The sequence below is a fragment of the Elgaria multicarinata genome, chromosome 1, assembly GCF_023053635.1.
Source record: "Elgaria multicarinata webbii isolate HBS135686 ecotype San Diego chromosome 1, rElgMul1.1.pri, whole genome shotgun sequence".
NCBI classification, from domain to species: Eukaryota; Metazoa; Chordata; class Lepidosauria; order Squamata; family Anguidae; genus Elgaria; species Elgaria multicarinata.
The window spans coordinates 93,148,134-93,167,505 of record NC_086171.1 but is presented as its reverse complement, the minus strand read 5'-3'; the positions used below and the strand labels follow the sequence as shown (position 1 = coordinate 93,167,505).

Here is a 19,372-nt window from a genome sequence, read left to right as displayed (position 1 = left end):
TGATATTAAAATTATTCTTTAAAAATCAGAGTGCGAGACTAGTCAACCAAGAAAAGCTTCCTGGGAAAGAGCTGTTTTCAGGTGGTGCCCAAAACAACACAACGTTGGTGCCTGCCTGATCTCCAGAGGCAGGGAGTTCCATAAGAAGGGAGCCACCACACTGAAGGCTCTTCCCATGGTGGACTCCAGTTGGGCCACATGTTCATGCAGAACCACCAGGAGCATGACCTCTGATGGCCTCAGTGATCAGGGCAGGTTGATAAGGGAGAAGGCTATCTCAGGTATCCTGCTCCCAAGTTGTTAAGGGCTTTTTCCACTAGTACCGAAACCTTAAACCTGTCCCAATAGTGAATAGGCAGCCAGTGCGGTTCCCTTAGCAAATGTGCACTAGGAAATAGAAACCAAAGGCACAGTTACAAGATGGGGGATACTTGGCTCAGCAATACTACAAACAAGAAGGATCTTGGAATTGTTGTAGATCACAAGCTGAATATGAGCCAACAGTGCGATATGGCTGCAAGAAAGGCAAATGCTATTTTGGGCTGCATTAATAGAAGTGTAGCTTCCAAATCACATGAGATACTGGTTCCTCTCTAATCAGCCCTGGTTAGGCCTCATCTAGAGTATTGCGTCCAATTCTGGGCTCCACAATTCAAGAAGGACGCAGACAAGCTGGAGCGTGTTCAGAGGAGGGCAACCAGGATGATCAGGGGTCTGGAAACAAAGCCCTATGAAGAGAGACTGAAAGAACTGAGCATGTTTAGCCTTGAGAAGAGAAGATTGAGGGGAGACATGATAGCACTCTTCAAATACTTGAAAGGTTGTCACACAGAGGAGGGCCAGGATCTCTTCTTGATCCTCCCAGAGTGCAGGACACGGAATAACGGGCTCAAGTTAAAGGAAGCCAGATTCCAGCTTGACATCAGAAAAAACTTCCTGACTGTTAGAGCAGTACAACAATGGAACCAGTTACCTAGGGAGGTTGTGGGCTCTCCCACACTAGAGGCCTTCAAGAGGCAGCTGGACAACCACATGTCAGGGATGCTTTAGGGTGGATTCCTGCATTGAGCAGGGGGTTGGACTCGATGGCCTTGTAGGCCCCTTCCAACTCTACTATTCTATAATTCTATGATTCTATGAGTTGAATGCTGAAAAGGAGCAGCTATAATGCCCCCAGACTCATCATCATCAGAGGACAAAGGGGAAGGGCAAGCTCCAGTAGATCCTGGGGAAGGGACTAGCAGCAAAGTAGGACAAGACCTCTTACTTTCAGGAGGCAGGAAAGACCTGGCAAGACCCCGCTGAAGCCCCTTTAACAGAGTCCAACAGTGATGAAGGCAATCACGAGGCTCATCCAACCCCAGCTGAGCACAGGCTCATGAGATTGAGGAATTGGCATAGGCAGGCTGCCAGAGCTTGGAAGCTACAGAGCTAATTGCTAGAATTTGGGGTCAGGTTGTTAGGATTTAAAAGTAGGGCTGTGCACGGACCCCCCAATCTGCTTCTCTTCCAGATTCGCAACTTCCGGAACGGGTCCGCTCCGCTTCGCTCCGCCTATGGTCTGCTCCGCTGCGGAGCTCCGGATCTGGATCGGAGCTCCGCTTTCCCCCCCATAGACTTGCACTGAAATCCAAAAACGCCTACAACTTTTTTCTGTTAACGTTAGAAACCTCAAAGTCAGCATCATGATAGCTTATCCATGTATACACATGCATGCCAAGCCTCAAGCAAATCCAAGCATCCCCTGATTTTGGGGGGATTTTTGAAAATCTGACACCCCATTTTCAGAAATGGGATTTACTCTGACATTTTTACAGATAAAAACTTTGAAGCGGGCACCCTCACAGATGCCATCTAGATCCACATTTGTGGTGGTTTTCCCTTTTAACTCACCCCAATTCAAGTCCCATGCTAGAACTCAGTCAATTTTCAAGTTAGAAACCTCAAATTAGGCACCATGACAGATGATCCATGTATACAAATGCATGCCAAGCCTCAAGCAAATCCAAGCATCCCCTGATTTTGGGGGGATTTTTGAAAAGCTGACACCCCAGTATCTCAGGGATTTTTAAAGCTGCAGATAGCTCAATGGGCTTTCTTTATTTATGGCCTTTTCAAAGGAAATCCCAACATGCCATGAATTGGGGAGTAGATAAACCTAAATATGAATCTTCTTCCACACTTGAAACATTTATTTGGAACTTCAAAAAGTCTAAGTGAGCGCAGGAAGGACTTATCCCCTGAGTCAAAGCAAGACACACACAAACCATCCCTGCAAGGCAGGCACAGAGGAGGACAGGCAACACTGGGAGCAAGCATGCCAGAAGCTTGTGGGGTTGAACCACAAAGCCCATCATGTAGTACAGCTCCCAGGCACCAGGCGGGCAGAGAGGCAGGCAGAGATATGCCATAGAACTATGGGGAAGTCAGTCCCAGCAGATACCCCAAAATAACAGCACCCAGGTGGAGGCAGGAAGGCAGGCATGGAGCAGACATTTCTGGGGTCACAACGAAGTGAGCCAAGGATTGTTTCAAAGCCAGTAATGCAAACCATCCCTGTGAGGCGGGAGCAGCACAGAGAGATGCCTTTTCTTTTGCATCCCATAACTAGGAGGCTAGGAGGATAAGAGTAAAGCTTTGTGATCCTTGCTTCAGAGTTGATTGACTGCATTGTGATCACAGCCATTATTAAACAACAACAAAATAATAACGTTAATAATAGCAGTACTAATTAATATTAATAGCAATAATAACAACAACAACAACAACAACAACAAGGAGTTGAACCACAATGAAAGCCTGCCTGACTTCACTGAAGAGGAAAAGCCAGGAGAGCTTGGGCTATGGGGTGTATAAAATGTAATAAATAAATAAATAAACAAAGGAGGGGTGGAATTAAAAGCAGCAGTGTTGCTGAAGTATTTTTCTTCTTGAAGAACAAGAAGATTTTTTTTTAAAAGGCTATGTCTGTCTTTTACCAGTAAGAGGAAAGTGGATGTGCCCAGGGGGAGGGGGAACTGTGCCAATTTAACTGGCCCTAAGTACCAGTCTTTAAGAAGCTACCTGACACTTCAACTCATGACAGGCATAGCTTCTCCACTGGTTAATCTTTGGAGGGTACTGATGACCCTCCAAGGACAGGAGTGTGTGCACTGGGCACGTCCACATGCCCTAGGGGACCTCATCCCCTTGCACCACATCTATTCAGTTGTTTACCAAGGTTAGGGTGGGTAGCAATGCTGTGTTTCCTATCTGTTATTTATTTGCTTAGTATATGATTTCAGGTTGTGTTTGTGCATTTGGTGGGGCTACTGTTTAAAAAAACACTGGGAAAATCCGTTCAGAGACTAAGAAAGAAAAGTTTCCCAGTATCCCAAGTTACTAAGTATCCCATTTTGCTCATCCTCCCCCTCCAACTTTGGGATTGGAGGATGCTTCATCAGGTGATCATGATTGGGAGTTGAATCTGCCTCTCAGCACTTCAAAAAGGTACCTCTCCTGCTTTTTTACCCTATTTTTTAAAAAAATATAGCAAGCAAACCGCAGCACGCAAAGTGCTGAAAATAAGCTCAAAATTACCTCCACCCATGACTCTCTAAGCACAGTGAGTTTCAAATAGATAGCTTGAAAAACAAAAAAGTTATCCACTAATCTTTTCCGCAATGCAATCCCATGGGCGAAAAAATCCAAAATGGCGGGCGGAGCGCTCCGCGAAAAGAGGAGCGATCCACTTATGGTTGCTTCTCTTCGCCATGCTTCTCAAGCCCCCCGATCCACTTCTCCTCCACCTGTAGCGGAGGCGGATCACCCTGATCCACTTCTACTTCTCCGATCTGAGGAGAAGTGGATCACACCCCTATTTAAAAGGTTCTGAGCAGCCCAGGGAAGACACTGGAAACAACGTGCAAACCCCAGTGTTCAGCCCATCTAGTTCTCCATGTGTTTGGACTCCCTGGTGAACCTAGACCCCCTGGACTGCAACCCCAACTCTGCCTGCATCTAAAGCCCTACTCAGTGACTGCATTATTCAACTCTGCCAACGTTCCAGGCAACTAAGGAATTCCAGCTGCAGTTTTTCTGGCTTGGCCTCCACATTTGTTAAGGACAGCCATAAATCACTCTTAGCCAAGCTGCATTCTGCACTAGCTCCAGCTTCTAGAGCAGCCTTAAGGGCAGCCCTACATAAGGCACATTGGAATAATCCAGTCTTGAGATTATTACCACTTGAGCCACTGCACCCAAGCTAACCCTGTCCAGGAGAGGCCATAGCTGGCGAACCAGTTGAAACTTGTAGAAGGCACTCCAAGCCACCATGGCCACTTGGGCCTCCATCAACAGTAATGGATCTAGGAGTACCCCCAGACTACAAACCTGCTCTTCCAGAGGGAGTGCAACCCCATCCAGAAAAGGCAATGAGCCTATGTCCCAGACCTGGGAACTACTCACCCAAAGGGCTTCCATCTTGCCAGGATTCACTTTCAGTTTATTGGCCCTTATCCAGGCCATTACTGGGTTTAGCCACTGATCCAAGACTTGCACAGCCTCATCTGATTCAGATTTCACAGGGAGATGGGTAAGACCAGAACCACTGTAAAACAGTACCTCCAATGCCTATCCCACAGAGTCGATCCAGGAGGAAATAATGGTGATGGTATCAAAAGCTGATGAGAGATAGAGAACAATTAACAAGGTTGCACTCACCCTGTACCTCTCTCAATAAAGGTAATCCATCCGGCCAACCAAAGCTGATAAATAAATCAATTCAGTTCTGATAAATAAATAAGTGCAGCAACGGCGGCAGAGCGAAGTAAGGAGGGAGGGGGGCTTACTTGTCTCCGTCGTGGTCTGGGCGGCAGCTTCAACTGCCGGAGAGGACAATCAGGTGCAATCCAGTTGATGACCCTCTGAATTTCACTGTTCCACAGAAAGACTACCAGCTTTCTCCATTGGAAAATCTCCAAGAGCTGTCAGAAATATTGGATTCCATCAGTCTTCTGGGGTGGAATTGCAAGAAACTTTTTTTAAAAAAACATGAAAGATGAGATTTTATTTATTTATTTATTTATTTATTACATTTTTATACCGCCCAATAGCCGAAGCTCTCTGGGCGGTTCACAAATTCACTAAGAGATTCTTAGAGTACTGATTTATGAGCAGACGTTATCCACATTCTTTCAAATCTATCTTTGCAAATTGTCCTCATGTCCTTTCTGAGGACTGATCACAGGTCACTATTCCACATACGTACACATGGTAATGAGTCACATAGGTCCTGTGGTTGGTTTTCTCTCCTCAGATGCCCACTTACCTGCCTACTGCATGGTGTCTTCGTGTGTGAGGAGGATGTTCCTCTGATGATCCTGCCTCTCCTTCGTTTCCAGGCTTTTGAAGATATCTACATAGAGCGGCGGCAGACAATCCGCACCATCTTGGAGTATGCTGATAAGGTCTTCTCATATGTATTTGTTATTGAGATGCTGCTCAAATGGGTGGCCTACGGGTTCAAGGTCTACTTCACCAATGCTTGGTGCTGGCTGGACTTCCTTATTGTCGATGTAAGTTGCGGGTTTGGGGAGAACGTTGTTTTGGAGGGTATTGCACTAAAAGCTGGCTGACCATATGATTCTGCCAGCAGAAGTTATAGTTGTCTTTCTCAAAGACCAGGTAAATGAGAAAATAGGTCCCTTCTGGTGGATGCTTAATGACTCTTGATAAGAATCTGGAAACCAGATGAGTTGGGAGGAGGAGGAGCAACCTGCTTCCTCTTGGGAGGGTAACACCATCCCTTCTCCTATCATCAAATTTGTTACTAAGTGTGCTGCTATTCCACCAGGTCTCTCTCATCAGCCTGACAGCAAACTGGATGGGCTATTCGGAACTAGGAGCTATTAAATCCCTAAGGACACTCCGAGCACTGAGACCACTTCGGGCCTTGTCCAGATTTGAAGGCATGAGGGTAGGTTCTTTTTGGCACTTAATCAAAAAAAGTTATTTTTGCCCAGGCATTTTACATTTTAAATATTTTTTATTGAATGATTTGCTTGTTTGTTTGCTGGTTGAATAGCTTTTATGCTTCTTATTTTGTAATTTTATTATTATATTTGTCCTTTTTAGACTATTTTGTACACCTTTGTGTATGCTGGGTGGTTTATAAATTTTAAACATAAATAAATAAGTTTGACATGACATTCCAAAGTTTCACTCCCCACCTTTTCCCCTGAATAGTAGACGTTTCAGAAAGCCAAAAGTGAATTTCTGTAGAAAGAGGTTGTGGGGCTGAAGCCTGCCTTGAAAGTATGTCCATGGACTAGTAGTCACTGCTGCCAAATTTATTTAATTCCATCATTTATAATTCACCCTTCCTCCAAGGAGGCTAGTCTGAGAGATTATCTAACCCATGGTTACCCACAGAGCTTTATGGTGTGTGGGGATGAGAATCTTGGTCTTCCCAATCCAAGGCCAGTATACTACATTGGCTTTTTTTAATCTCATCTGGATGCAGATATTTATTGGCGATGGCTATGCTATTGTACACAGATGTACAGAATATATATCTCCCTAATAAAACTGAAAATAGATTCTATATCTCAGTGCTGGTGATCCCTGCTTCAACCTAAACCCTGTAGACTTCTGGTTTTTGTTGTTGTTTATTCGTTCAGTCGCTTCCGATTCTTCGTGACTTCATGGACCAGCCCACGCCAGAGCTTTCTGTCGGCTGTCGCCACCCTTAGCTCCCCCAAGGTCAAGTCTGTCACCTCCAGAATATCATCCATCCATCTTGCCCTTGGTCGGCCCCTCTTCCTTTTGCCTTCCACTTTCCCTAGCATCAGCCTCTTCTCCAGGGTATCCTGTCTTCTCATTATGTGGCCAAAGTACTTCAGTTTTGCCTTTAATACCATTCCCTCAAGTGAGCAGTCTGGCTTTATTTCCTGGAATATGGACTGGTTTGATCTTCTTGCAGTCCAAGGCACTCTCAGAATTTTCCTCCAACAACACAGTTCAAAAGCATCTATCTTCCTTCGCTCAGCTTTCCTTATGGTCCAGCTCTCGCAGCCGTAGGTTACTACGGGGAATACCATTGCTTTAACTATGCAGACCTTTGTTGTTAGTGTGGTATCTCTGCTCTTAACTATTTTATCAAGATTTGTCATTGCTCTCCTCCCAAGAAGTAAACGTCTTCTGATTTCCTGGCTGCAGTCAGCGTCTGCAGTAATCTTTGCGCCCAGAAATACAAAGTCTGTCACTGCCTCCACGTTTTCTCCCTCTATTTGCCAGTTATCCATCAAGCTGGTTGCCATAATCTTGGTGTTTTTGAGGTTTAACTGCAACCCAGCTTTTGCACTTTCTTCTTTCACCTTTGTCACAAGGCTCCTCAGCTCCTCCTTGCTTTCAGCCATCGATGTGGTGTCATCTGCATATCTGAGATTGTTAATGTTTCTTCCTGCGATTTTAACTCCAGCCTTGGATTCATCAAGCCCAGCACGTCGCATGATGTGTTCTGCATACAAGTTGAATAGGTAAGGTGAGAGTATACAACCCTGCTGAACTCCTTTCCCAATCTTAAACCAGTCTGTTGTTCCGTGGTCTGTTCTTACCGTTGCTACTTGTTCATTATACAGATTCCTCAGGAGGCAGACAAGATGACTTAGTATCCCCATACCACCAAGAACTTGCCACAGTTTGTTATGATCCACACAGTCAAAGGCTTTAGAATAATCAATAAAACAGAAATAGATGTTTTTCTAGAACTCCCTGGCTTTCTCAATTATCCAGCGGATATTGGCAATTTGGTCTCTAGTTCCTCTGCCTTTTCTAAACCCAGCTTGTACATCTGGCAATTCTCGCTCCATGAATTGCTGGAGTCTACCTTGCAGGATCTTGAGCATTACCTTGCTGGCATGTGAAATAAGTGCCACTGTCCGATAGTTTGAACATTCTTTAGTGTTTCCCTTTTTTGGTATGGGGATATAAGTTGATTTTTTTTCCAGTCTGATGGCCATTCTTGTATTTTCCAAATTTGCTGGCATATGGCATGCATCACCTTGACAGCATCATCTTGCAGTATTTTAAACAGTTCAGCTGGGATACCGTCGTCTCCTGCTGCCTTGTTATTAGCAATGCTTCTTAAGGCCCATTCAACCTCACTCTTCAGGATGTCTGGCTCTAACTCACTGACCACACCGTCTGACCTATCCTCGATATTATTATCCTTCCTATACAGATCTTCCGTATATTCTTGCCACCTTTTCTTGATCTCTTCTGTTTCTGTTAGGTCCTTGCCATCTTTGTTTTTGATCATACCTATTTTTGCCTGGAATTTACCTCCGATGTTTCTAATTTTCTGGAAGAGGTCTCTTGTCCTTACTATTCTATTGTCTTCTTCCACTTCCGTGCATTGCTTGTTTAAATATAATTCCTTATCTCTTCTGGCTAACCTCTGGAACTTTGCATTTAATTGGGCATATCTCCCCCTATCACTGTTGCCTTTTGCTTTCCTTCTTTCTTGGGCTACTTCTAGTGTCTCAGCAGACAGCCATCTTGCCTTCTTGGTTTTCTTTTTCTTTGGGACGTTTTTTGTTGCCACCTCTTGGACAATGTTGCAAACTTCTGTCCATAGTTCTTCCGGGACCCTATCTACTAAATCTAGTCCCTTAAATCTATCCTTCACTTCCACTGCATATTCATTAGGAATATTAGTGAGCTCATATCTAACTGATCTGTGGGTCTTCCCTATTCTCTTTAGTTTGATTCTAAATTGTGCAATAAGAAGTTCGTGATCTGAACTACAGTCAGCTCCAGGTCTTGTTTTTACCGTCTGTATAGATGTCTGCCACCTTTGGCTGCAAAGGATGTAGTCAATCTGATTTCGGTGTCGGCCATCCGGTGAAGTCCATGTATAAAGCCATCTTTTAGGTTGTTGGAAGAGAGTGTTTGTTATGCACAGTGAGTTGTCCTGGCAAAATTCTTTCAGCCTATGTCCCGCTTCATTTTGTTCTCCTAGACCATGCTTACCTGCAATTCCAGATGTCATTTGACTACCCACTTTGGCGTTCCAGTCTCCTGTAACGAAAATAACATCTCTTTTTGGTGTATTATCCAGTAGGTGCTGCTTCTGGTACCTCTGAATTATATGTACCGTTGGTGCGAGGCTCACCTGGCACCAACACTGCTATCTTTCCGGCGCCAGGTTAAGACTTTCCTCTTTGCCCAGGCATATGGCAGCACAGCTTTTTTAATGCTTTATGTGTGTATGTTCTGTGTTTTAGAATTTTAAATTTTGTATACTTGTTTTTATGTCAATTTTAGAATTTCTTTAAACCGCCCAGAGAGCTCTGGCTATGGGGGCGGTATATAAGTTAATAAATAAATACCATTCCCAGTAATGAAAGCTGTTGGATTTAGAGTCTTCAGAATTTGGCAAGCTAATACCCTAAATTACTGCCTTTTTAAAATGAAACCAATCTAATTTGAAAATCTCCAAATGTGTAATTGCTGCTGTTTTTATCTGGTTGAGCTTTTATATTGTATTTTATATTATGGTTTTATACTGTTCTTTTATACTTTGAATGTTTTTAATTTTTGTGAACCGCCCAGAGAGCTCCGGCTATTGGGCGGTATAGAAATGTAATAAATAATAAATCTATATAAATAAAAATGTAAATGTTCATTCGAAACAGATGTTATATCTCCGAAAGTTCTTCACCGATTGCTTTGAAATTTTGACACAACGTTGCATTCGAATACGCGAGCGTTGTTATGTAACTATTTTCTATATGGGGTCAAAGGTTTGTCTTAAAATCAAAGAAATAGGCCTCCTCAAAACCAGTCCTGCTGATCATTGTGACATCGCCAACCAGTAGGCCAATCCACTGCCTCTGCCTCCTCTCTTATTTGCATGTTCTCTCACAATTGGCTGAGTGAATACAGATGTCACACCTGTGACAGTTACACGTTCTGAAGAAAGGTAACTGCCAGGAGTTTCCACTAACCTCCTCACCATAAAAACATCCTTTTTAAAAAACCAAACAATCTGCTTTACTTCATCCAAATAATGCCTCGCAGAAGATCACACTTAGGTCGTCGTACTCGCAGAGCGGAAGCACTGCAACAAGAAATTGTAAATCAGACTCAGGAAGAACGGGCATCAGCAAATGAGAAAAAAAGAAAAAGAATGCCTCAAATACGTGCCAAGGAACCAGCCAAGCAACGTTCACCCAGACTTGAGGATGCACGGTTACGAGCACGGCAATCGCGTTCTACAGCTTCAGATCTGCTTTGTTCTCAACAGAATGAATGCGACAACGAAGTGTTGATAATGATTGAAGATTTGTGCTTAGAAATCGCAAACAAAGTTCTCAATCAATTGGGAATGCCATCACCGAATCGAACTGCTGCTGCTTCGTTCAATGTAGAATTGCGTCGTGAACAAAATTACAACACGGATGATCTTTTGTCGTATGTACAATCAAATATTCCTAAGCTAACGTTTGAGCAAAAACGCATTTACGATCAAATAATGAAAACCATCAATAACAGGATTGGAGAAATCTTCTTCTTAGATGCGCCAGGAGGAACTGGTAAAACGTTCCTAATTAGATTGATTCTGGCAGCAATTCGATCCCAAAATGACATAGCCTTAGCTCTTGCGTCGTCCGGAATAGCTACGACATTGCTACCTGGTGGAAGAACTGCTCATTCCGCTTTGAAATTGCCATTAAACATACAATTCATTGAAACTCCCACGTGCAACATTTCCAAAGCATCTGGCATGGGAAAAATATTACAAAAATGCAAACTTATTGTTTGGGATGAATGCACAATGGCACACAAAAAATCACTCGAGGCTCTTGATAGATCATTGAAAGATTTGCGTGGAAACATCAGACCATTTGGGAACACATTAATATTGCTTGCAGGAGATTTCAGGCAAACATTACCTGTAATTCCTCGATCGACACCAGCGGACGAAATAAATGCTTGCCTGAAATACTCTACTTTGTGGTGACATGTAAAGACGTTAAAATTAACTACAAATATGCGTGTCCAGCTGCAAAACGATCAATCAGCTGAGATATTCTCACGTCAATTGCTGGAAATTGGGAACGGAAAGGTGCCGGTTGATCTGACCTCAGGACGAATTTTATTGCCTCATAACTTCTGTAATTTAGTGACGTCAAAAGAAGAATTGGTTGAAAAAGTATTTCCAAATATTCAAACCAATTATAAGAATCACGATTGGCTGAGTGAACGAGCTATTCTTGCAGCCAAGAACAAAAACGTCTACGAACTTAACAATATTATTCAATCTAACATTCAAAGCGAGTCAGTCACATACAAGTCCATCGACACTGTTGTGGAAGCAGATGAAGCGGTTAATTATCCAACAATTTTTGAATTCACTCGATCTGCCAGGGATGCCACCGCACGTAGTGCAATTGAAAATCAGCATGCCAATTATCATGTTGCGAAATATCAACCAGCCAAAACTTTGCAACGGCACGCGGCTTGCAGTAAAAAAATTACTGAGCAACATCATAGAAGGAACAATCTTGACCGGACCTTTCAAAGGTGAAGATGTCCTCATTCCTCGCATTCCTATGATTCCAACAGATATGCCATTTCAATTTAAGAGATTGCAATTCCCAATTCGATTGGCGTTTGCAATCACCATCAACAAAGCTCAGGGCCAATCTTTAGAATTGTGCGGTTTAGATCTAGACACAGATTGCTTCTCACATGGACAATTATATGTTGCGTGTTCTAGAGTCGGCAAACCAGACAGTCTCTATATCTTCACAGACAATGGAACAACTAAAAATATTGTATATCCACAAGCACTGTGAAATTAAACATATTAGAAACATCCACTTTGTCTTTTCTTTCTTTTCAATTTAACCAGACTGAGCCACAGCAACGCGTGGCAGGATACAGCTAGTAAATAAATAAATTTTAACTTTAGTTTTTCAAATACTGGCTGGAGTTTGAATTTGTGAAAAATTCATAGGCTCTCAGAGGGTATTCCTTATCCTTGGGTCTTGACTTCTATCTGGGGTCATAGGCAGGGTAAAAAAAATATTTTCAGGAAGAGGGGTCACCCCTACACCTCCCAAATTGCTCTGCCTATGTAGCCAGTAGGTCAGGTTGAGTTGCAGCTCCAAAGAGAACAACTCTATTTTGCTCTTTTCCCATTTTTTTTTTTAGTTTTCTTTCCTCCTCTGCCTCCCCTCCCTGCAACTGATACATCTTAGGCAGGAACAACAGGGAAGGTGAAGGCTAGACTGCTGTGGCATGGAAGTATCCCACCCTCCAGTATCCACAGGGAATAAGCACAATCTCAGTTCACCCAAAGGAGACCCTCCCCCATATCCCAGAGTAAAATGCAAATGGGTATGGTGGTCCCTTTATCAAACTCTAGTGACAAGGAGGAGGGAGAACTTTCTGAGGAGGAACTAGGTATCTGTAACGGAAGTCAGGGTCCACCTGACATCCCTGCAAGGTAGGCTCCTGGACCAAACGTCCTAAACTCCCAGGCAACCCACCTCCCTAGCCCTGTCCACAACCTGGATGAGCCAGATGTTCCAAGAATAAAGTACAAACACTCATTTGGGACCAAAGCAAGTTTATTAATCACACTAAGACTTACATGTAAGGCCTTGGTCAGTAAAAGCTAAGCAAAAGGGAAGAGGGAAGGTTGGGGAAGGGAGTGGAGAAAAAGGAGTGAGAAACGAAACTGAGGGAAGGAAGCTAGCAATTACCCCAATAAAACCATCAGTCATTCCACCGCCCAGCTGCCACGGCAGCTGACCTTGTCCACAATACCCCAACACTTAAAACATAAGAAAAGCCTAACTAATTCCGAGCAGTCCCCTGTGACTGTCCGGACCTGATCTTCCCTTGACACGCATGTCATCCAGCAAAGAAGATTGAGACCCTTCCACACTAGTCTAGAGACTTTATCCCTTTTCGGCCACCTGGCCCCATGATCCATCCCAACCAACCACTGCCCTACCCGGGCCTCTGGCGACCCCTCCCAGCAGGAACAAGACCCACATTCTCTCCCACAGCTGAAATGAGTTGACTTCTAAGCACTTCTTATAATCCCCAGGTGCTACAGGGGGAGTTGGAAATGCCAGGCAAAGATGACCTTGGCAGGCGCACCCAGCTCCTTCCTTCCCACTCGAGCCTGGGACAGCGAAGCTCAAACCACAATCATATACACAAAAAGCAACATTGAATTAGAACAAAACCCAGGTCCGACTCCTTGTCCTTCACAGTATCTTCTCCAGTCTTTTCTCTATAATTATTCCTGATCTCACAGACTCACAGGAAACTGCAGCTCACAGAGAAGCAACTGGGATCAGGACATGGCCACACAAGGAGCAAAATCAGCCTTTACTGAACAGCTGCCTAAACCAATGTCTTTCCTCCATCCAGATGCCTTTGTCAGGATTTGGAAATCTTATAACTGTTCATTTGGTTTCTTTTTCCTAGGTATAGAACTTGGCATTGATCCCTATTAAATTTCATTCTGTTGTTTTCAGCCTATCATCCTATCAGCTCCAGCCTATCAAGAACACTTTGAAGTTTGCTTCTGTCTTTGCATATGTTTTTGTGTCATATGCAAATTTGATAAACATTCCCTGCAACTCCTCGTCCAAGATATAAATAAAAATGTTGAAGAGCCCTGGGCCCAGGACTGAGCCCCACAGTATTCTGCTCGTTACCTCCTCCTAGTTTGAGAATGTACTATTGATAAACACTCTTTGAGTTCCGTTCTGCAGCCAACTGTGGATCCATCTAATAGTTGTTCCATCTAGCCCACTTTTAGCTAGTTTGCTAATTAGAATATCATTCTGACTTATTCCCTTTGGCAGGGTGCCACATCCACAGCATCCAAGGGGTATTTTCCACTGGTGGGCTTTTCCAAAGTTACTAAATGGGCTTGTAAGCATCATCAATTTATTGAAGGCAACCAAATATAGGTTTTAGCCAATTATACACAGAGTATAAAAGCATGTCATATAAAAAAAGAATAGATAAAATGTTATAAAATGTTAAAACATGCATGAGCATACAACTAAAACCTTACATGTTAAAATATTAAAACATACATGAGCATACAACTAAAAGCTCACATCTCAAGGCAGGCCACATGAGTTTGTCTAAGCTGAGCAGCCTTCACAGCACATTTGGCTGTGTTAAACATTACAAACCTGTCTGTACTGGACAGTAGATATTTGACCTTGTCCATATCACTAAGGGTAGGAATCACCCTTAAGAGCTTCTCTAAATATTTCTCCCTAGGTTTTTCATACAGTTTGCAGTGTAGCATATAGTGTATGGTGTCCTCTACCCATTGGCTGCCACAGACGCATAGGTGCTGATCTCTGGGGATTATCTTAAACCTGCCTTCCATAAAGTTTGATTTCATTGCCTGGCAGCACAGGGCGGTGAATGCCCTGCGAAGAGGTGGATTTAGATCAGACAAGTATTTTTCTATCCTGTGGTGCCATTTTAAAAAAGGGTAGGCATTAGAAAATTTGATTAGCAGGTAGCCTCCATATCCTTTTTTGCTAATAGCTCTTGGAGATGCACTTTGATTTTGTGTCTGCTAGAATGAGTTCCAGCAGCAAGAAGGGCATCTGGATCAAGCCCATATTTCTGTAGTAAAAATTTACTTTTAGCTATCCAGGTGTTTTGAGAAGGTGAATGTGCCTGCTCTGCTATACACAATTTAACCAATTCATTTACAGAATATTTCAGTTTTAGAAAAAAAAATGGCCCTCAAAATAAAATATAGAATTGGCATTACACCCACTTCTGCTCACAGATAGGCTGTAGGCGTACCTGGTGGCAGCCCTAACAAGATGCGTATAAAGGTATTCTGTACTGACTCAAGCTGTGCTGGTTCTGGAATACCCCGCATTTCTGCTCCATAAATCATGTGAGGCAGCAAAAACTCTTAGAGCTGGCAACACAAGGCTACCACCCTTAACTCTGGAAGGTAAGCCCCCCTCCCCTCTGCCCCCTTACCTAGCTCCACCACTGTCGCCGCATGGACTGCACCAGCGGCGCCAGGTAAGCCCCCCTCCCCCACACTTACCTACGTTCAGAGCTCCGGATCGAGGGAAAGCAATCCGCAACGGAGCGTTCTGCTTCGCCTCGATCTTCAGCTCCTCCAATCCAATTCGGATCCGCCCTTAGCGGATGCTGATTGGGTCGCTCCGCTCCCAATCCAGGGATCCAAATCAGAGTGGAGCATAGTCCTAGTAAATTCTTCCCAGAGGACTTCCCTGAGTGTGCAGGGAGGATTGTACAGGAGAAGGCGATCCCGCAGGAAGTCTGGACCCAAAGCATGTAGGGCTTTAAAGGTAATAACCAACCCTTTATACTTCACCCAGAAACTAATGGGCAGCCAGTGAAGAGATTTTAAAACTGGTGTAATGTGGTCACCCCTAGGCGTTCCGGTGGGTGCCTCGCTGCCATATTTTGAACTAGTTGAAGTTTCCGGACTAAGCACAAAGGTAGCCCTATGTAGAGTGCATTGCAGAAGTCGAGCCTCAAAGTTACCAGCGCATGCACTACTGTCTTTAGGTCTTCTAACTTTAAGAAGGGGCGCAGCTGGCGTTATCAGCCAAAGCTAACAGTAGGCACTCCTGGCCATCGCATCTATCTCGGCTGTCATTTGGAGTGACGGATCCAGAAGTACCCCCAAGCTGTGAACACAGTCTTTCAGGGGGAGTGTAACACCATCCAAAACTGGTTGACACACCTCCAAACCCAGGTTATGACCTTTGACAGCAAGCACCTCCGTCTTGTCTGGATTCAGCTTATTATTATTATTATTATTATTATTATTATTATTATTATTTATTTATTTATTTATATAGCACCATCAGTGTACATGGTGCTGTACAGAGTAAAACAGTAAATAGCAAGGCCCTGCCGCATAGGCTTACAATCTAATAAAATCATAGTAAAACAATAAGGAGGGGAAGAGAATGCAAACAGGTACAGGGTAGGGTAAGCAGGCACAGGGTAGGGTAAAACTAACAGTAGAAAGTAACAGTAGAAGTCTGCACAACATCAAGTTTTAAAAGCTTTAGGAAAAAGAAAAGTTTTTAGTTGAGCTTTAAAAGCTGCGGTTGAACTTGTAGTTCTCAAATGTTCTGGAAGAGCGTTCCAGGCGTAAGGGGCAGCAGAAGAGAATGGACGAAGCCGAGCAAGGGAAGTAGAGGCCCTTGGGCAGGCGAGGAACATGGCATCAGAGGAGCGAAGAGCACGAGCGGGGCAATAGTGTGAGATGAGAGAGGAGAGATAGGAAGGAGCTAGACCGTGAAAAGCTTTGAAGGTTAACAGGAGAAGTTTATATTGGATTCTGAAGTGAATTGGAAGCCAATGAAGAGATTTCAGAAGCGGAGTAACATGGTCGGAGCGGCGAGCCAAGAAGATGATCTTTGCAGCAGAGTGGTGAACAGAAACCAACGGACTGATGTGAGAAGAAGGAAGGCCAGAGAGAAGAAGGTTGCAGTAGTCCAACCGTGAAATAACCAGTGCATGAATAAGCGTTTTGGCAGAAGAGACAGACAAAAATGATCGAATCCTGGCAATATTATACAGGAAAAATCGACAAGATTTAGCTACTGCCTCAATATGAGGAATAAAGGAGAGCGAGGAGTCAAATATAAAGCCAAGGCTACGAGCTTCCTTGACCGGAGTAAGCGTAACATCATTGACAGTAAGAGAGAATGAGAGATGAGGAGAAGGTTTAGGAGGAAAAACAAGCAATTCAGTCTTTGCCATGTTAAGTTTCAAGCGACGATGAAGCAGCCAAGCTGAGATATCTGAAAGACATGCCGAGATACGATCGTGAACATCAGGAGAAAGTTCCGGAGATGACAGATATAGTTGTGTATCATCGGCGTACAGATGATATTGGAGGCCATGAGATTGAATAAGCTTGCCCAAGGGCAACATGTATAAGGAAAACAACAACGGGCCAAGCACTGAGCCTTGCGGAACCCCTACTGAAAGGGGAAAGGAGGAAGACGAGCTTCAGTTTGTTTTTCCTCATCCAGCCCATTACCGCCTCCAAGCATTCATTCAGAGGAGACACGCTATCCTTAGCTGATGCTGTTGTCTAAGGCATAGAGAAATATATTTGGGTGTCATCAGCATACTGATAGCACCCCGCCCCATGCCTCTGGATGATCTCTCCCAGTGGTTTTATGTAAATATTAAATAGCACTGGGGAAAGGATGGCATCTTGTGGTACACCACACAGCAGCTCCTTCTTTGAGGAGCAGCTGTCCCCAAGCATCACCATCTGGAACCTGCCCAAGAGGTAGGACCAGAACCACCGAAGGACAGTGCCTCCAATTCCCAGTCCCCTCAGGCAATCCAGAAGAATACCATGGTCGATGGTATCGAAAGCCGCTGAGAGGTCCAAAAGTACCAGCAGGGACACACTCCCCCTGTCAATACTCAGGCATAGATCATCCACTAAGGCGGCCATAGCAATCTAAGCTTTGGTCTTAGCATAATTCACACTCAGATATTTCCCTAAACAATTTTAAGTCTCCTCGTGCCTATTTGAGTTTGGGATAGAAAGGTCATATCATCAGCATACAACAATATGTTCAGTTTCCACGAGCCAATAGCTACCTGGAAATTGGATTTGTCAACTAGTTGTTTAATGATGTTATTCACATAGATATTTTGTGAACTGCCCAGAGAGCTTCGGCTATTGGGCGGTATAGAAATGTAATAAATAAATAAATAAATATTAAACAGCAAGGGAGCTAACAAACAGCCTTGTCTTACACCTCTGGTTGAATCAATTTTCCCTGACAGCTGTCCTTCCCTGCCTACCCTCACTTGGAGCTTGGCACCTGTGTACAAATTCTTGATTAAAGTCAACAGGCACCTGTCCATCCCAAGTCTCCATAGTTTACTCCATAGGATCTCCCTATTTATCCCATCGAAGGCAGCAGTCAGATCAACAAAATCAGCATATAGATATTTCCTCAGGGCACCTGCATATTTTTCTCTCAGATGATTTAGAGCAAAGCATTACAGCATCTTCTGTAGCATTTGAGAGAAATGCTTTTACAGAAGGTAGTAGGTCCACAGAGCATTGCGTCCTCTGGTGGCCCACCCTCTTTCTTACCACTTTGCTACATCCTTAGGATGAGGAATACCCTCCAGGAGCCTCTGGAGAAAATTGAAATTTTCTTGCTATCAATTTCTGTTCTCAGAAATCACTGGAGGTGATTCCGCCAACCCTTCTAAGTTTCACTGCACAGGGGTTTGGTGGTGTTATATGGCTTTTGCCTGTGCTGCACATGCAGGCCGCAGGTAGGGATTCTTGGGATTTGGTCCTTACCTACCCACTAGTAAGGTACACATCCACCTCAGCATTGGGTGGAGGGATGCTCATTTCTGCCACTTTGGTCTGGGAGATGTGGGAAGCCCCTCCCTGTAGAGAACAATTTGCTAGGCCTGCCTATGACTTCCAGAGGGAGGCATCATCCCAAGGATATGGAATGCCCTCCGGGAGTCTGAAAATAGACATTCACAGTAAGAAAATTACCATTTTTGTTAAATCCTGAACTGTCTCTTTCTTGGGTGCCAGGTGGTCGTGAATGCCCTTTTGGGGGCCATCCCATCCATCATGAATGTCCTCTTAGTCTGCCTGATCTTCTGGCTCATCTTTAGCATTATGGGGGTCAACCTCTTTGCAGGGAAGTATTATCGTTGTGTCAATACCACCACGGGTGAATACTTCGACATCAGCAAAGTGAACAACAAGAGTGACTGCATGACCCTCCTCAACATTGACAATGCCACTGATGTCCGCTGGGTCAACGTCAAGGTCAATTTTGACAATGTGGGCCTGGGCTACCTCTCCCTATTACAAGTGGTAAGTGTGCCAATCCACCTGCAGGGAACCCCCTCCCTGCCTCCTAAATATGCTCTAACTCCCGCTCTGAGGATGTTTCTCATATATTTTTGGCAAGGAAAACTTCTCCCCATCTATGTCCATGTGGAACCTTCCTTCAAAATGCACCCCACCCCACCCCAGTGATTTGTGTAGTATTTATCCATTGAGGAGACACACTGAAAATGTAAATTTTCTGGGGCATGGTAAGTACCATGTCTCACCCCTGAAGGGCACATTTAGGAGAAAGATTCACCAACTGACAATGACAGTGGAAAACCAGCTTGTGGGGTGATTATTAACAATAAGATTGGTTCCCACTCTCTTGGCTTTTCAGAAAGGAGTCAAGACACATCTCTTTAATTCAACTTTATAAATTATGAATAGTGGTTCTAATGTTGTTTTAGCGTTTTATGTTTTAATATGGTTTTA

General features: G+C 43.9%; 1 protein-coding gene across 3 annotated transcripts in view; it reads left to right on the top strand.

The window, feature by feature from the left end:
- The window catches only part of SCN4A (sodium voltage-gated channel alpha subunit 4), a 209,632-nt gene that overhangs the window by 174,289 nt on the left and 15,971 nt on the right, over window positions 1-19,372 (top strand). For all 3 annotated transcript variants that reach the window (XM_063132886.1, XM_063132895.1, XM_063132904.1), the window contains 3 exons: window positions 5,382-5,555; window positions 5,834-5,956; window positions 18,635-18,922. In XM_063132886.1, coding sequence (XP_062988956.1) covers window positions 5,382-5,555; window positions 5,834-5,956; window positions 18,635-18,922 — 585 coding nt within the window. The remainder of the gene's footprint in view (window positions 1-5,381; window positions 5,556-5,833; window positions 5,957-18,634; window positions 18,923-19,372) is intronic.